Raw genomic sequence first — 17,178 nt, forward strand, 5'->3', positions numbered from 1 at the left:
ATGGTGTGCACACAGTGGAGAAGTAATCTAAATGAATACAATTAATGACCTCAACTACCCCCTCACTGAAAGTGCTCGAAATTTTCCGGTCACACCCTCTTGAGATGGCCCGGACCTCAAGAGTTGGAAACAATTACAACGAGCAAAAAGTCAAGAAAATGAAGGGTTACACTCTTCGCGGGAAAACAAAAAGGGCATCGGATATAGCGTGCAAGAGTTTAACGTGTACGCGTAACACCCGTAAAGCCGAAATACAACCTCGTAAAATTCATACGCTGCCCATTAAGTCACGATTAAGTTAGACTGTATAATTTAGGTACGCTTCCGCAGAGTGAGCAGGCACGTTGTGCCCCTTCCGGTGGCAGTTGCAAGCCTGCTCCTCGCCTTCCCTTTCCTGTCAAGTGTATATATGTTTTCAAACAACAACAACAACAACAACAACAACAACAACAACAATAATAATAATAATAATAAGAAGAAGAAGAAGAAGACCGCTCTTGCAGTGCGAGAAGCCAGATCCGAGGCAAAAACGAAAGACTGGTGGCGCCATCGTACCAGCTCACCATGACGTAATTAATGTCGACAGTGTCGCCTCGGGTCCGGTTAATTATTTGTAGGTAAAGGAGGGGTTAATTGCATTCTAAATTAACCAATGAACCAAGCTCTGTCATGTCTCGAGAACTGTCCTAGCGCCAAAACTGCTCACATAGGGAAAGTGCTCGCAAATATGTAGCCTCGCCCTGAAGTACTGGCGTTAAGAGTTTACAGCGCGAAATTTAGGAAGGGAAAGCTCGGCCCCGATTTCTTTCAACAGTGATGAACACTTTTTCCAGCTATGTGAATTAAAATAAAGCCTTGAAAGAATCCTTTACCAGTCTCAATTGATTAAGCTTTGCTCTTTAAGCTGATTAATTAAGACTAATTATGTAATTAGGCGGAATGCAAAAAAATAATACGTGTATCCCCAAGTGACGGCAAACAGCATTACCGTGGTTCTGCCCAGCTACGTGGCTTTTGTATGTCTTTAAATCTTGGGTGCATTATAGTTGGGACACCCTGTATATGCGTGCGCAATTCCAGTGCCTTCCTGCTCGTTTTACGAACGCTAACATTATGGGAACACAAGAACATTTTGGTGATCCCACGCACTGTGGGAATATATATTATGCGAACCATTTTGCAGGTACTTGGCTATCCAGCATTGTTTGGGCTTCCTCAAACCGTTACCAAATGAACCAATGTGTTTGTGCAAATTGAGTAATTGTGTGTGTAGGCCGCTAGCGTACGTTTGCGTGTACAATCATACGTACTTATGGCTATGTCATGTGGCGCATGTTAAAACAACAATGGCATCTGAGCTCCAGCGGCGAAATGTTGTAACATGATTAACTTGGGCGATCATGAGGTTGGTAACTGTGAAGCAGTTTCTACGTAGCGTAAACTGCTACTAGGAAGGCGCTGGGGAAAGTGGGCCGGTTCCGGGGACAGTAAAGTCTATAACAAGGCCCCTCAAAGCACGAGCTGTCACCAGGAAAGACGACGAGAAAGGGCCACGTGCGCACACGACGAGTGTTTTAAAATGCTGGCTGCCTCTGGAACGAGATAAGAACGCGTGCGACCTGAGTGCACTCTGATAATTACCACGAAAGAAGAAAATAAAAGGATCGTGGCCAAGTGGCTAGTGCACCGGACTAGTGTGCTCCACGACAGACTCGACTCCCCTGTTGGCCACACACTACTGTTTTTTTTTTCTTCATCAAAGTGAGGCAAGACAAAAACCCACTCACCCTCCCACCTATTTACCTACCTACAAGAAAAAGAAAAAACAGAGAGAGACAGAGATAACTGGGTTTTTAATCTACGAAAGATGGCACTTTACAACAATTAAATTCTGGGTTTTACGTGCCAAAACCACGATCTGATTATGAGGCACACGCCGTAGTTGGGGACTGCGGATTAATGTTGACCTTTGGGGTTCTTTAACGTGCACCAAATGCGCAGTACACGCGCGTTCTTGCACTTTGTCCCTATTGAAAGGCGGCCGCCGTGGGTGGAGTCGAACCCGCAACTTCGTGCTTAGCAGACCAACACCATAGCCACGAAACTACCACGGAAGGTGGACGGCGCTTTTGTGAAGTGGAAAATCTTACTTAGAACTGGAAGCAGTGAAGAGGGGGCCGATCACAGGTGAAATGAAACCTCATGATGGTGCCAAGGCTTCTACAAGTGAACGCATCTTCGTGAGGTATTGACGAAGACAAGTGGCTGCTTGCCAAAAACCATTGTACCTCTAAAGTGCTTTTTTTTTTTAAATCTGCACCAAACTTCTTAAATATGCCTGTGATATAGCACAATTCTAGTCCTTGATTAAATTACTCGATGAGGCGGCCGCTACTTCTACGAGAAATTAAAATGCTCATTTGAATAATTAACATAACTGCGATAATTATGAGAGCTTTGTCAAGCTGCTTAATAAGCAACTTTTCTTTTTTTTGCTCACCCCCTTTGTTCTGTACTTTCAGAGCACAAAATACACTATTTGTCACAGTATTTGTCAAAACCTTTTTATTTAGTTATTCAACGGCACATATTTTGATCTACGAATTGTAGCTGGTGTGTTCACAAGGCCTATCCGCTTGGAACGACTTCTCAGGACTGCACCAGTTTCGAGAGAGTAATTTTATTGTGAAAGCAATTGTATGGACAATCCAGGCGCATTTTGCCGTAGTCGTCGCCGTGATGTTCCGTATAAATTTCAAGGGCGATAACATCGTCGCCGCGCGCCGTATGCTGCATGTGCGAGTGAAAGCGTGCGAAGGTGAGCCGATGATCGCAGCTCGATCTCGCGCGCTCAAGGCAGGAAAGCGGGGAGGAAGCGCGCCGCCTTCCGTCGCGCCCACGGAACAGGGGAGAGGGTAGGCAGGGGATCGTTGTACATCGGCAGCAACGCACGGCCAGGTGGGCTTCATCTTGAAGGCGATCTGCTTTGGGTTTAGAGTCTAGGTTGGCCGACAGCTCGTAGCTTTGCGTGTGCTGTGTTCCTATCGCTCAATTTGCGTTGAAGCAATAGACAGCACGAAGGTCACTTCGCTCGCTGATGCTGCCGCGCTTCATCACTGCCTCATCGAGTAATTTAGATCAGGGGTTCAAATTGGGCTATCTGAAGGCAATTTTGTGTAACTGTGGTGCGGCTAAAAAAAGACATCCTGTATAACCACTGAGTTCCCTACAAAAATCAGCAGAGGGAAGAACACTTTCAACACAGTTGAAAGGGAGCTGCAAGCATGGCGTCAGCATGGGAATGGTGGGTAGTGCCTGAAATTCCACGCTTCTAGCTTTAAACGGCTTCGTGAGTTTTTAAATTGATATTTCTAGAAAGTACTGCGACATATTCGCAGTGATTACTCAGGTGCGCCGGAACTTATTGCCTTCGTGCGTATAGGAAATTATGACTTCTTAGAAATTTAGGAAGTTAAACCGCAATGAGTAAGACCACGTGAACGTCTGCAGTCACAAACATGAAGATTAGACAAATACATGTATACTACCCATCATTATCGGGAAACCTGAATGATCGTAGTATCAGAGCACCCTCCAGCAATTTTTCCAGAAGACTGTATGCCTATACGTAAAGTTCCCACGTTAGCTAGAAGTTTTCAAAACACGCTGGCTCTACACTGTCGTTATTGTCGCCGACAATCATCTACAGGTTCCCTTGGATGGCGTTTAAGATTTAAAAGCTTATGTAACATAGTACGTGCACTTTAAGGTTTACGCGAAAAACGGAGAAACCTGTCAGATCGCAAATTGAACGCCATGCTGTCACCGTGCGAAGCAGCAACAAACAGCTGTCGAACTATTCCTGTTGGCGATATACGAAAAACCGACAAATTGCGGATTGCTGATGATAAAAGTTACGCAATAATGTGTGGCTACCTTTTGTCGAGCTGCGGAAAACCAAACAAAGAAGCATCAGCAAACAACAAACCGCAGTAGGCATGCAACTCGGCGCACTTACGGCTGCTGGTGGTGAATTGGCACGCTGTCGATCCTGTTGTCCGTGTAGCCAGCGTACTGCGCGGACGACAGCGACAGCAGCGCCACCAGCAGCGATGTCACCGCCGCCGCCAGCATGGTCGCCCTGCGAAGAGTCGAGAGACGGGGGCGTCATTTTATATGCGGCGGTTGTCTCTCGCGCACACGCGCGAGACTTGCGCACGCGTGAACGAACAGTGCGGCTCGCGTTGGCACACTACGAGAGGTTTTGCTCGAACAATGAATGCGGTAAGCCCTGTCCCGCCCTGAAACGAAGTACAGTTTCCTACTAACATTACTAGATGAAACTCAGGCGCTGGGTCGTTCACTTAACGTGGTAATGATGGTTAATACAGGCGTTGTCTGACCTATGTGCTTGCGGCTTCAGGTGTTTTGTGGCTTTGTTTGCGAAACTTTATCTGCCCCCCTCATTAGCCTAAATTTCGAAGAATCTTAGTTTTCTAAACGCAGAAGGCAATAGGGCTCTCCGCACATGCACAATAATATTTAGTTGTTGCATATATAACGCAATATTTTCTTGAACATGACCAATTTCCAAAAGTCACAAAGCCGCTTGAAGGCAGAAGAACGAAGTTAAATCTATAGCACCTATCATCATTCTCATACGGGCTGAACCACCATGCTTGCAGCTCCCATTGACGCTAAGCGCCAGAGTTCCCTCTAATCATTTTTGTAGGAAACTCTATGGAAGAAACCCCGGTCTCGTGTCTTTTCGTGAAGTGAACTTTATCGAGAAAGAAGTGCGAGGTTTCGTGCTTTCCAAATACAGAAGCACGCGTCAATCATCAATAGACGTATGTTTGTTCTAATCTTGGGCAAGTAATGACAACATATGTTTGCAATATCCTGATTAGCTTCAAAAAAGTGTCGCAAAACCGCAAGCTTCCGGTTAAGAAAACAGTAAAAATCACCAGCAAGAACATTTACAGGAAATGGCCTGAATGACTATTAGCAATTATTAAAGGTGGCCGAACAAACGGAGTTAACGGTTGTTTTTCGCGCTCTGTCCTACGTGTTCAGCGTTCTTGTTTTGTTTTCTGAATCATTTTTAAGTCCTGACATTGCTACATTGCACCAGCATTTACTGCTGCGTGCGTGGAACGCGGAAGTTTACACAGCAAGCAAAAGAAGTTGAGGCTTACAACATAATCATACCTGCCAACCCGTGACCATTAAAGTTGGCAAGAATCCTGCAGACATGACAAAATGCGGGGGAGCGGAATGGGGGCGGGTGCGGACATCAATAACTTTGTTTATAGCTTGGCCTGAGCACATACCTTTTGTGGGATACATATGCATTTTATTCCGCAATTATTTACATTTACCCGCAGCTCACAAGCTGTGGCAAACTTAGAACAGCAGATACTGAGAGGTGACACATTGTTCTTCTAAGTGACTTTTCCGGCGATATCACTGTTGTGTCTGCTTCAGGAGCTTGCCCGAATAAATTAGATCGAAGGGAGTGACCAGTGAGCTGATGAGCCGGGTCTATCTTTAGTTTCACCACACTGGAACCTGCCAAATGTATAAAGTGGCGAATGATAGTGAGATAAAAGCCGCCTTAAATACGGCAGCTTGACTAGCTCCACTAACCCATCTGGCATATAGTATAGCGTCTCGCGTTACCACAAAAGGGCGAAACATGTACCATCATAATTTACGTACCACCACGCCATATATACGTACTCCACCTACGCTCGGCAAGCGCCATTAAAATTTGCTGGTGGCGTATAGCGATACTCGCAGGTACGAATTTCAGAGTACAGAACATTACAAGCAGTAAAGACGAACAACACGCAAACACGGACTAATCTAAAAGCGACCATTACCATGCAGAATACAGTCACTGCGGTCTCCTGCTACGAGTGGCATCCGGTAAATTTTACTCCTTACATGCGCCACGACACGTCTAAATAACGGCAACGCAGATGCACAGAGAAACCTCCTCGAGAACGCCGGTCTATAGTTCGACAAGTTCGAAATCCAGGCAATGTCGTATGCGTACACAGTCGAAGCATTGCATGCACCCGAGATAGGCGCGTACATGCGAGCGCCGTTCCACGAAACGCTCGCAAAAGTTCCGGTCGAACAACGAACACAGGCACGCGGCGGCGCACAGGCATTCAGGCTTGGAGATCTCGCAGCTATGCCGCATGTTTCCGCAACGAAATTGCAACCCCGAAATTTGCTTTTAAAAAATGCTCTGGCTTTTGAGGAGCTGTCAACTGGAACGCCAATGTACTTCGTAGCACGCATCATCTTAAGGTCGGACATCTCGGAAATGAATTCTTCTAAGCAGACACGACTTCCCTACGGCTTCAATTTGATGCATATACGCAACCACCTAAAACATTTGCCCTTAACATGGTGCAACAAAGAATGTAGAGCGCATTACTGTTTCACTTCTGTTAATACTCTGATCGGCTTATATAGAAGAAAAAGAAAACAACCTTTTTTCAGGTTTTGAACGCTCCAATTTCAGGTAACTGCCACAAATTCCGAGTAAAAACTAGCAGGCCTTTGTAAACCCCAACCCCAAAACTGTCTAGAAGTAATAATCTAGTTACTGAAATTTTGGAATCTCCACGCGCTTTCGTTACAAAGCCAGGGCAAAATATAACTTGCGTTCACCGCGCTTATTACAAACATTACCCAAATGTCGGCAATCTACCGTGTAAGCAAGCGGACATCCGATTCCCGCCCGACACGTAACCACAGAAATCTCTGCACAGCGAAAAGACACAGGTCACACAGAGCGGTGCGATGACGAAAGCGAGCGCGGAAGGAAGACCCGAGCTCGGAAAGCCGCCCAAGAAGCCGCTCGGCGACGCGCCCGCAGACCCGGTTCCGAACTCCGCGAGCTCGCGCGAGACCATCGTCGGGAGACGTTCCCGAGGACGACCGTCCGCCCACCAGACACACGATGCAGCCGCGGCGACGCGTAGGCAAATAGCACGTCCCCTCGAATTCGTCGCCGCTCGCCACCGAGTAGGGGGGCTCCAAGCGGGACACGCGCAATTTACGAGATAACACGGCCACGAAGAAGGAAGGCACGGGCGCAGGCGACCTCACTAAAAACGGCGGCGCACATATAAACGGCGCGATCGACGACGCAGGAACGGCGAGGAGCGGAGGCGCGCTGCCGTAAACGTCGACCCCGCTGCCCCGTGGCCAAACTTCCGCGAAACGGATGACGATTTACAGCGCGGAAGGCGGTGAGTCGCTGAGGACGCGCAAGAAACGGTGGTCCGCAGGATAAAACGGCGCGTAAAAACCGGTGTGCCGTACTAAAAGCATAGGCCGTGCGTTCAGAGCCGAAGGATTCCGAACGGCGCTCGACGCGCCAGAAGGAGGCATTTCAATTAAGATAATGCCCGGGTAAACAGCGATACGCACGCACAGCGATCTTTCCTTGCGAGTGGTGTTTACGGTTCCTCGCGAATTTTAAGAGGCCCATCGGCGAAACGGCCGTCGCGATCAATAGATGTCAAACGGCTGGCACGGACACACGGACTGCTATATCATCGAGGAAGAAAAAAAGACAACAGAAACGAAAAGGAGGAGGGTGGTCAGTGACGGCGTGCCTGACAAGAAAAAAGATTGAAAGAAAAAATGACAGACGGATTGGGGAGTGGGCAGCGAACGCGACTCGGAACGAGAGAGAAATATATCCGACAATTCGTTTTGCACGGCAAAAAAATTACCGACCTCATCTCTTCTGGGTTTTGCTGCGGGTCTACTGCTGTTCTTCAACCACCGTGGCCTTTTGTAGGTCAGCGTTCCGCTTTCAGATGTCGCCGCCGCAGCGCCGATGATGGTTGTTGTGTGACGACATAATCTCGCGACAAATTTAGTGTTTTTGACTCATTTGTGCAGGCAGAAACGCAACCCGCAATGTTTTTCTTATTGTTGTTATTACTTTATTCTCATTACTAAATATATTAGACCGCAGAGATCTCCCACATGGTTGATGTGTTCTCTATTCTCTAACACAGCAAGCTTCTGCTCGCTCACGGCTGAAGTTACATGCAAGGCATTTTGAAAGTGAAATCTACCATTCCAGTTAAAAAGAAAAAAAATAGCTAGATAGATAGATAGATAGATAGATAGATAGATAGATAGATAGATAGATAGATAGATAGATAGATAGATAGATAGATAGAGAGAGAGAGAGCTTCAGCGTTCCAACGACAGAAGACACGCTCGCCGTCTCTTTGTTCCTATGTCCCGCGGAAACAATAGGTCGGCAGCATATTGAGATTACAGACCACACCAAGGGGGCAAGATCCCGGGTAATACTGTATTGCTTAGTAGAACGGTGCACGGGCCGCAGTTAACAAGCTCGTTGGTGTGATTTAAATATTGCATTACAACCCGGGAACTGCCAGAGCACGATGCTGAATGTAGGGGACCACAGTCCAACTCGACTCAGCACACTCCAGTACGGTAGGCCTAGGGCCTCACCTTAGAATGTCCGAACAAAGCTGCTCCATCCACTACCGAATATATATATATATATATATATATATATATATATATATATATATATATATATATATATATATATATATATATATATATATATTCATGCCATTGGAAGCTCCTGGAACGTGTCATACCGAACCAACTTCAACCTTACCTAGAATCCAGCGACTTCTTTCCCGAAACAATGCTAGGATTCCGGCCCCACCTTTCTACCCACGACATCCTTCTTTAGCTGAAGGAACAAGTCCTTTAATACCTCGCACTACACAACACCGGAGCAATTCTAGCAGTCGACCTCAAAGACACTTTCGGCAATGTGGCTCACCAAACCATCCTTACAAATCTACGTCTCACGAACTGTGGTCGTAATACTTACAATCACATACGGGTCTTTCTAAGCAACCGCACTGCCACAATAGGCAGCACTGGCTCACTCAGAACCACGACGTTACCTAACCGGAACAAAGGAACCCCACAAGGTGCTGTTCTATCACCCACCCTTTTCAATATTGCCATGATGAAATTACCTGACAAACTCAACGCAACACCAGGAATCAGGCATGCAATATACGCCGATGATATCACTATCTGGACCACCACTGGTTCCGCAGGAGAGAAACAAGACGCCCTCACACAAGCGACCGACGTCGTCCAGCAATATGCAAGAACAAGCGGTCTCCGATGCTCCCCCGAGAAGTCGGAACTATTAGTCATTCGACAGAAATCACGAAGAAAACTCAATGAAATACTCCACATCACCGTCACCCTCGACGCTAAAGAAATACCCTCAGTAAACCACGTCCGCATCCTCGGCCTTCACATACAAGAGGACGGCGGAGGTGAATACGCCATCCAACGTCTCAAGCAGACCACCTTCCAAATAATTCGAACAATACAGACTGAAAGAAGACATAACACAGCTCCTCCAGGCCCTGATAATCAGCCACATCGCCTACGCTGCCCCGTACCTACCTCTCTCTCCCAAATAGAAAGATCAAATAGACATACTTCTGCGGAAAGCATACAGGCAAGCGCTCGGCCTACCACCGGGAACAGCCACACTAAAGCTCGAAGCGCTAGGAGTCCATAACACAATAAGAGAAATCATAGACGCCCACCTCACAAGCCAACGAGAACGCCTAGCCCTCATACCAACAGGAAGCACAGTCCTAGCGCGCCTAGGCTACCCCACAGATGGCAAAAGCCACGAACAAAAAATCTATCTAGCCCCCAACGTCCGGGAGCACATCAAGGTAGCCCCTATCCCCAGAAGCATGCACCCGGAACATCATGCCGGTTTTCGCCAAGCTCGCGCAATGACACTCCAGACGAGATAGGACAAGCTCCCCACCACGCTATACACAGATGCCACGCAGTGCCCCTAAAAAGCAGCCATGACGGCCCGCGTTGTCGACCATAACCTTCAAGAGGTGGTCTCGATGACGGTCCGCACTGCTAGCGCCCTCGAAGCGGAGGGGACAGCCATCGCCTTGGCCATAACCTCTATCTAGTCCAACCAGCGAGCACGTCACAATTATTACTGATTCCCAGGCAGCTTGCGGTAGCTACGCGAGAGGCAGAATATCTTCCATCGTCCAACAACTCCTCAAACAAGCCTCCCAATTCCCGGACGTTGATATAGTATGGACTCCAGGACACCAGTCCCTCCGTGAAAATCAGCATGCGCGCGCTGTAGCCCGAGCTCATGCCTCCCGGGCGTCAGAAGAGAGGGATATAGTCACATCTATGGAGCTCGTACCTTTACAATACAACGCCATACTACAACACCACAGGTTGAACAGACGACAACACCTACCTCCACACAAGATCCTCTCTCACACGAAGACGCCGTAGCATGGCGACAATTACAAACCAACACATACCCCCTTTTAAGCAAACTACCCGCAATACACCCGATACACTATACTCATACAAATGTCCCCTTTGTAACGACTACGCCTCCCAATATCACACCACATGGGGCGTGCCCCAACGAAAAGGCAGCCCCGCAAATACCCAAGCCCACACCCGAGCAGTGGGATGCCGTGCTGACTAGCTCGGACCCTCGTGACCATGCAGCAATTAGTGCTGCGGGCCCGGGAGACAGCAAGAGCCGCAGGAGCCCTGGACTGAGGACGCCTCGCCGCACTAGCAATAAGACATCTGCTTGCGCTTCTTTTTTATAAACGTTTTTCCTCCTCCTCCTCCAACGCTCAAGGCTGAAGTTGGTTTCTTTGGTTTTGGCTCAGACACGAGTCAAGATTGCATAACGAAACCTTCGACCAATGCTTGGTTGGGAGTGGGCGAATGGAAACATGAAAACCTTGCATTGCGGCCGTCCGATACAACGCAAAGCTGAAGCTCGTCAGAAATGTCCAACTTAACAGTCGGTGCTGAGCAGACATCACGAACAAAACGAGCAAAGAGAAGATACACATTGGCGCTCAACAGTTGCTGTGTCATCCTTCGCACTGGCGCTGTTGTGCGCCGGCACTGCAAAGGAGGAGGAGAACCAAAAGCCGTCGACATTGATGTCCACGGTTTAAGCTTTCTTTTTCTTATAGGGATTACACCAATGTTTTTTTCTTCTCGAAAATAAAGAAAAATATGCATATTAACATTCTTCTCAGCCAAGTATTTACCTACCGTGGATATTTGCCATGCAATAAGTTGCTGCTGCTCATGATGATAACCTTAAAGGCAGCGGCACCAACCCAGCCATGGGAGCTTCGCCAAGAGTGGGCCGGTTACCTACATCGACACCTATACGTAACCGCTGCGGCTTCCTCCACGCCCACATCATCAAAGATGCCGCGCTACTACAGCAAACAGGAAGCATTCTGCTAAACCACCGCCACAGAGGATAAGCGCGAACGCCATACGGTCTGGCTATAATCAAAGGCCTTCTCAGTTTCGTGTCCGCCTTCGTTATAATAGTGTAACGCCCACCACGAAATTGGGCACACTGGGCTGAGCGCGACGCGAAGCGGCCGCGAGAGCCAGGACAGGCGTTGCTGTCTTCTGTACACGCTGTTAGGATTGGGGGCTCAATCCCATCGCTCGTAACCCGTTGTCAAGATTGGAGTCCGGCATGAATTAGAAGGTAGCTAGCTGGCCCATGCCGTCGTCCAACTTATCCACGCTGAGGACGTTGATGAAGGGAAGGACTGCTTCTCATCGAGAACGAGGAATATGGGTTTATTTACAGTATCTACATGCAGTTTATCAGTCTAGCATGACTGCGAGAGAAAGTACATCAGTCTAACCTGACTGCTTGAGAAAGTGTATCAGTCTAACATGACTGCTTGAAAGCGAGCATCAGTCTAACATGACTGCTTGAGAGAGTGCACTGAGCATCCGCACAACTGCGGTTTATAAACGCTCGGTCTTCCCCCGATACCCAGGTGACGGAAACGGCCGTCCAGTCATCGTAAACAAGTCGCCTCTCTGCAGGACGGTTTACACACACACACTCACACACACACACTTCCTTGCGTGAGGTTCAAGGTCCGGAGCCGACGTCAGACGGACTTCGTAGAACTCGGGGCTAGTGTCAGTATAGGTGCCTTTTATTGCCCGAGCTGACCCCTGCAGCGCGGCCGGGTGCCCATTGTCTTGCGTCTTGGACGGCGCGTGGGAAGGGGCCTTCGTAGACGTTCCCGCGGCAACTCCCCCGCTCAAAGCAGAACAGGTCGGCGTTGGTGGGTTCGGTAACAATAGTTGGCCCGCCAAACGCATTCAGTCACAACGGCGACGAGGCTAGAGCGTAACGGTGGCGTTCCTAAAAAGTTGACACCACTGTCGCAACCGGCTGGCAAAACTTGCACCTCAGCTGGGCCGTTCTTAACAACGCAGATTGTCGTTTCTCTTTACAGGAGCGTCGGTCACGCGCGAAAATCTGCAACCTGTCTTCGCGAAGATTCGGCGCAATATACGCAATCACTTATGCGTTTTCCTCCTCCACGCCAAAACTGTCCTTTATGAGCGAGAGAAACCAAATGCCGCAGTTCGGCCAAGGCTATCGCGCTGGCTTGGCCAGAGGGCATTTCGCGCACGCCGATATAACATTAGAGATGTCACAGCGAACGTTCATAGCTGCGAGGGACCGGACTCCGTTTGCATTCGGGTTGCCACGCGCGTAAGTCATTCGATCCCGGAAATCGATAGCGTTACGCGTGGACATTAACTTGCTTGGACATCACCTGCGCATCCATGCGTTCTTCTCCGCCCGTCCGACGCTCGCACTGTATCCGCTGAGCACGAGCAGAGATGCGAGCAGGCGGGGACCGCGCACATCAAAGTCGGCGGGCCTCCTCTCCATGGCGTGAGGCGACGAGGAGGGATGCGCGCGCCGATAGAACCACTCTGCTCGCAGGACTGTGCACGGTGTTCGAGTTCGCCTTTCACCCCGTTACCTGTGCAATAATTCGGGCTTCCATTGGATTGTGCCTTTAATGCCCGCCGCGGTCCTTCGCAATCTCACGCCGTCTTCATGTGGCGCCGGGGTAAAAGCTAGGACTTCATTGAAGTGACAGCCACCGCTAGTTAGTACGACCTGTCAAGCACATCTTGCTTGCAGACTAATCGCCGAAAGGGGGAAGATAATAATAATAATAATAATAATAATAATAATAATAATAATAATAATAATAATAATAATAATAATAATTATTATTATTATTATTATTATTATTATTATTATTATTATTATTATTATTATTATTATTATTGTTGTTGTTGTTGTTGTTGTTGTTGTTGTTGTTGCCATCTTACAATAATCGTACATCAGAAGGCAGGCCCGTCAAAGCCAAGGAAGTGGCTTGCGTGACTTGGCCCGCAATGTCGGCAAACAAAGTCAAAATGGCAACATGTGCAGAAATGAAAAGCTCGTGAAGTTTATCACACAAAAATCAAACAGAAACTCAGCTGAAATCAGTGACAAAAGAAATACAAGAAAAGAGAAATGTAGTATTATACATATCTTACAGTGCCTTCAACATTTTTTTCAAGTTTCGTTTCGAAGTTGCAGTAAATATATGATCAGGTAGGTCATTGAATATTCTTGGGACATAAGCATACCTACTAGCTTTACCAAATCATGTGTTGCAGTGCGGTACTATAAAACGCAATGTTTTCCACAGTGCACGGGGAGCAATATGTTCCTGTTTGAAATCAGGGTTCCAAAAATGTCTTACCACAACCGTTTGAGTGAACAAAGTTTTAAATGACGGAAGACCCAGACGTATAAACAAGTTCACATTGTCGGCCGAGGAAGAGTTATAAGCAATGGACTTCAACATATTTTTTTAGAATTCTGTCAGTTCGACAGAGCCATCGAGATGAGCAAAACCCGAACAATGTAATGCCATAACGTAACACACTGTATGCTAAGGCGTGCATGATAGTGATTTTTACAGGCATCGGAACAATGGATTTAATGTTAAAAAGCAGCGAGGAAAAACTTGAGCCTGCCGCAGAGATATTTCATGTGATCATTCCATGAAAGGTCACTGTCAAAGAAAACACCAAGGTATTTAATGGAGTTTACATTTTCTACAAGGGCACACCGACACGATTGGCAAGTACGACAGTGTAGAAACAAGGGTAAATTTGTAACCGCTGCTTGAAGTGGATTTCTAAAACATAACATTTTTGTTTTTTCGTTGTTTATTGACAAACAGTTGTTCGCAAACCAGGTCACTGCATCGTACACACTCTCTCGAAGTAACGCAATTGCTTTTGAGTAACAGATATGTTTAGTTAAAAGGACAGTATCATCTGCATACTGAAATATCATACACTTCGATACAGCTGAAGAAAAATCATTTATAGATATGTTAAAAAGAGGAGGAGACAATATAGAGCCCTTAGGCACTCCAGCTTTCAAAGGTAGCTTGTTATTGATGAATAACTCGTTGTCTAAAGATATCACCTGCGAGAGGCCGGACAAATAATAATAATAATAATAATAATAATAATAATAATAATAATAATAATAATAATAATAATAATAATGATGATGATGATGATGATGATGATGATGATGATCTATGCATACACTTCGCGCGGTGGGAACCGGCTTAAGTCGAAGCTTTCCTTTGTGTTTGGGAGCAACGCTGTACTTGTTTAGTGACTATTTGCAAGTACAGACCACACGACGAACTTTGAACACCTTTGCACCGGAAGACGGCCTTGATCAATCTAAATTTGTACCGCTCCAAGATCGCAGACACATTGGACAGAAACCAGTGAGTACCGCACACGTCACACACCCAACCGAACTCATCTAGCATGACGTGTCTTTTAAAGTATACCTGTTTGCACCTATAAACGAGAGGGTCCGGTCGTTTATAAGGAATTCTCTTTCAACGACCTGAAGAGCGTGCCGACGAGTCAGACCGTGCTAAGATCGCCGGACTAGACGAGGGGATTCGTGGCTCAATGCGATGCGAGCGAGCGAAGCATGGGCGTCGTACTGTGCCAAAAGGGAGAGAGCCACGAGGAACACCACGTCGTTTACGCGAGTCGGAAACTTACTAGTCGAGAACAGGTGTACGGCGCTACTGAGAAAGAATGCGCATGTCTCATATGGGCTGCTCCAAAATTGGCGTGCTATCTTGCGGGCTCGAGGTTCGTCATTGAAACGGATCATTGTCCTCTCAAATGGCTGCAGAGACAGCCTTCGTAAATGGTCTTCACCCGCGCTGGAGTCTCGCTTTGCAGCAATATTTTTTGAGATACGCTATAAAAAGGGGACTCTCAATGGCAATGCCGATAGCTTGAGTCGAAGCCCCTAGACCGAGAATCAGCCTCAAACGTTTCATCAAACTCGTGTTTTCTTTGTTTTTGTTTCTTTCCTGACGGATTAGAAGGGTCTTATTTTGGTTTACGCAGTTGAGTCATGCCTTGTGAAGCGTATAACAAGTTCATGTATGTATTTTGTGCTGCTGTAAGATCTATAAGACTGTCACTTCTGAGTGGGAAATATGCCTGGCGGAGCTCAGCGAAAATTTGTCTCGCACTTGCCGAATGAGCGGCTGAGTCTCGGTGTAGTTCTGCAGACGCGTGCTATGAACGCGAAACTGCTGCAGACCCTTCCGAGGCATCTAGACTCGGACTGAGATGTTGAGCGACGTGGGAAAACGCCCACAGTGTTTTGTGCTACAGAGAGCTGCGCGATAACCGACGATGACTAAAAACACCGATCTACGCCATCGCTCTGGCCAGCGGATGTCGTCCCCTTCCCATCAGGATCTCGTAAGGTCCTTCGGCGGCGGGGCAGTCTGTTACGGTTCACTGTGTGCGGCAACGAATGGAAGCGATGCCAAACGCCTGAGACACGACGTGCATAATCCTCACGCTCGTCAACTTGAAGATACTTGTCCGTCGGTTGTATGCGACGGGATTAAGCACCAGTGCAAATCCTACTCTCTTTTGTCCTACGTTCAACCCCTCTATGCCAGGGAGCGGTTTCTCTCCGTATTCCTCTGTGTAGGCTAACCCGACGTGACCTACGTTCTGCCCCTCTACGCCAGGTAGTGGTTTGTCTCCGTATTCCCCTTTGTGGGTTGACCCAACGTGTCCTGACAACGCCCTCTACCAGGGAGCAAGAGAGAATGAGTTTGCCCGGATGTTGGAGGGTATAAGAAAAAGAGCGAGCCGTAACGTGGAGACAGGCCTTCTCTGCCTTTGCGTGCAGGAGCACGCACGCCGAACGTTTTTGTGTGGTTTTTGTTTTCTTTTTTGGAGCGCACTGCTCACCCGTAACGATGTATTAAACTTCTGTTACTTGTCTTTTATATCATCTCGACTTCCTTGCCGAACCCTCTCCGATAGTCAATCTTGTTCGAGCTCCAAGCAGACGCTATTGGAAGTCGCCGAAACCCCGTCCCCGTAACAACTCGTGGTGACCTTAACAACTGGCTAACAGCGGTGGGATACGCTACCCTGTGGCATAACAGTGTTTACGAGTCAGCACACGCTCGCATTCTAAACGGCGCGTCGCCGCGCTTCGAAGACGTTGTGCTCCGCACGGCACTTCTTCTGAGCCTGTCTTCTCTGCCCTCTTCGACACCATGTTGTGTTGAACTTGCGTCTGCGCTAGGTGCAGGTGCCTCTAACTGCCCGGGCCGCGTCGGTTTGCACTTTTTCCGAGACCGGCCCTTTCCAAGACATCCGTTATAGCATCCGCCAAGTGCAGGGATGTCGTGAATCAGCCGAGCCCATCCTGCGTCCACCACTACCACATCGCCAATGAGGACAGTTCGAATCCTATAACGTTTCGTGACCCATCGTGGAAGACCGCAGCCACCATCCGCAAAGTGTAGGGAAGAGGCAAAGAAAGAAGACGCTTCGATCTTGTCATGTCGTTATCGTCGACATCCGATGTCATTTTGTGATTTACGGGACTACAAACCCCTCACGCCTACGTACAATCTACAGGCTGAATTGTACATAAGACGAAAGTTACTGGAGAATGGTACCATGTACCTACCGTTAGCGGCGAAGTCCGTGCACGACGTTACATTTTAGCTTCGCCCAAAACCTGTCAGCACAGATGCTTCAACATTATTTCCCGCGCGCACGTTGACACGGTGGTGCTTGTCATCACGAGCGACGTTGGCTTTTTCGCGGCTT

At 47.8% G+C, this 17,178-nt stretch overlaps 1 protein-coding gene across 2 annotated transcripts in view; it reads right to left on the bottom strand.

Moving 5' to 3' along the window:
• Nucleotides 1-17,178, bottom strand: part of Mcr (macroglobulin complement-related) — a 274,884-nt gene that overhangs the window by 65,168 nt on the left and 192,538 nt on the right. For both annotated transcript variants that reach the window (XM_075670201.1, XM_075670195.1), the window contains exon 2: nt 4,019-4,141. In XM_075670201.1, coding sequence (XP_075526316.1) covers nt 4,019-4,134 — 116 coding nt within the window. In that variant the 5' untranslated portion in view covers nt 4,135-4,141. The remainder of the gene's footprint in view (nt 1-4,018; nt 4,142-17,178) is intronic.

This window comes from Dermacentor variabilis, chromosome 1 (genome assembly GCF_050947875.1).
Source record: "Dermacentor variabilis isolate Ectoservices chromosome 1, ASM5094787v1, whole genome shotgun sequence".
Taxonomy (NCBI): Eukaryota; Metazoa; Arthropoda; class Arachnida; order Ixodida; family Ixodidae; genus Dermacentor; species Dermacentor variabilis.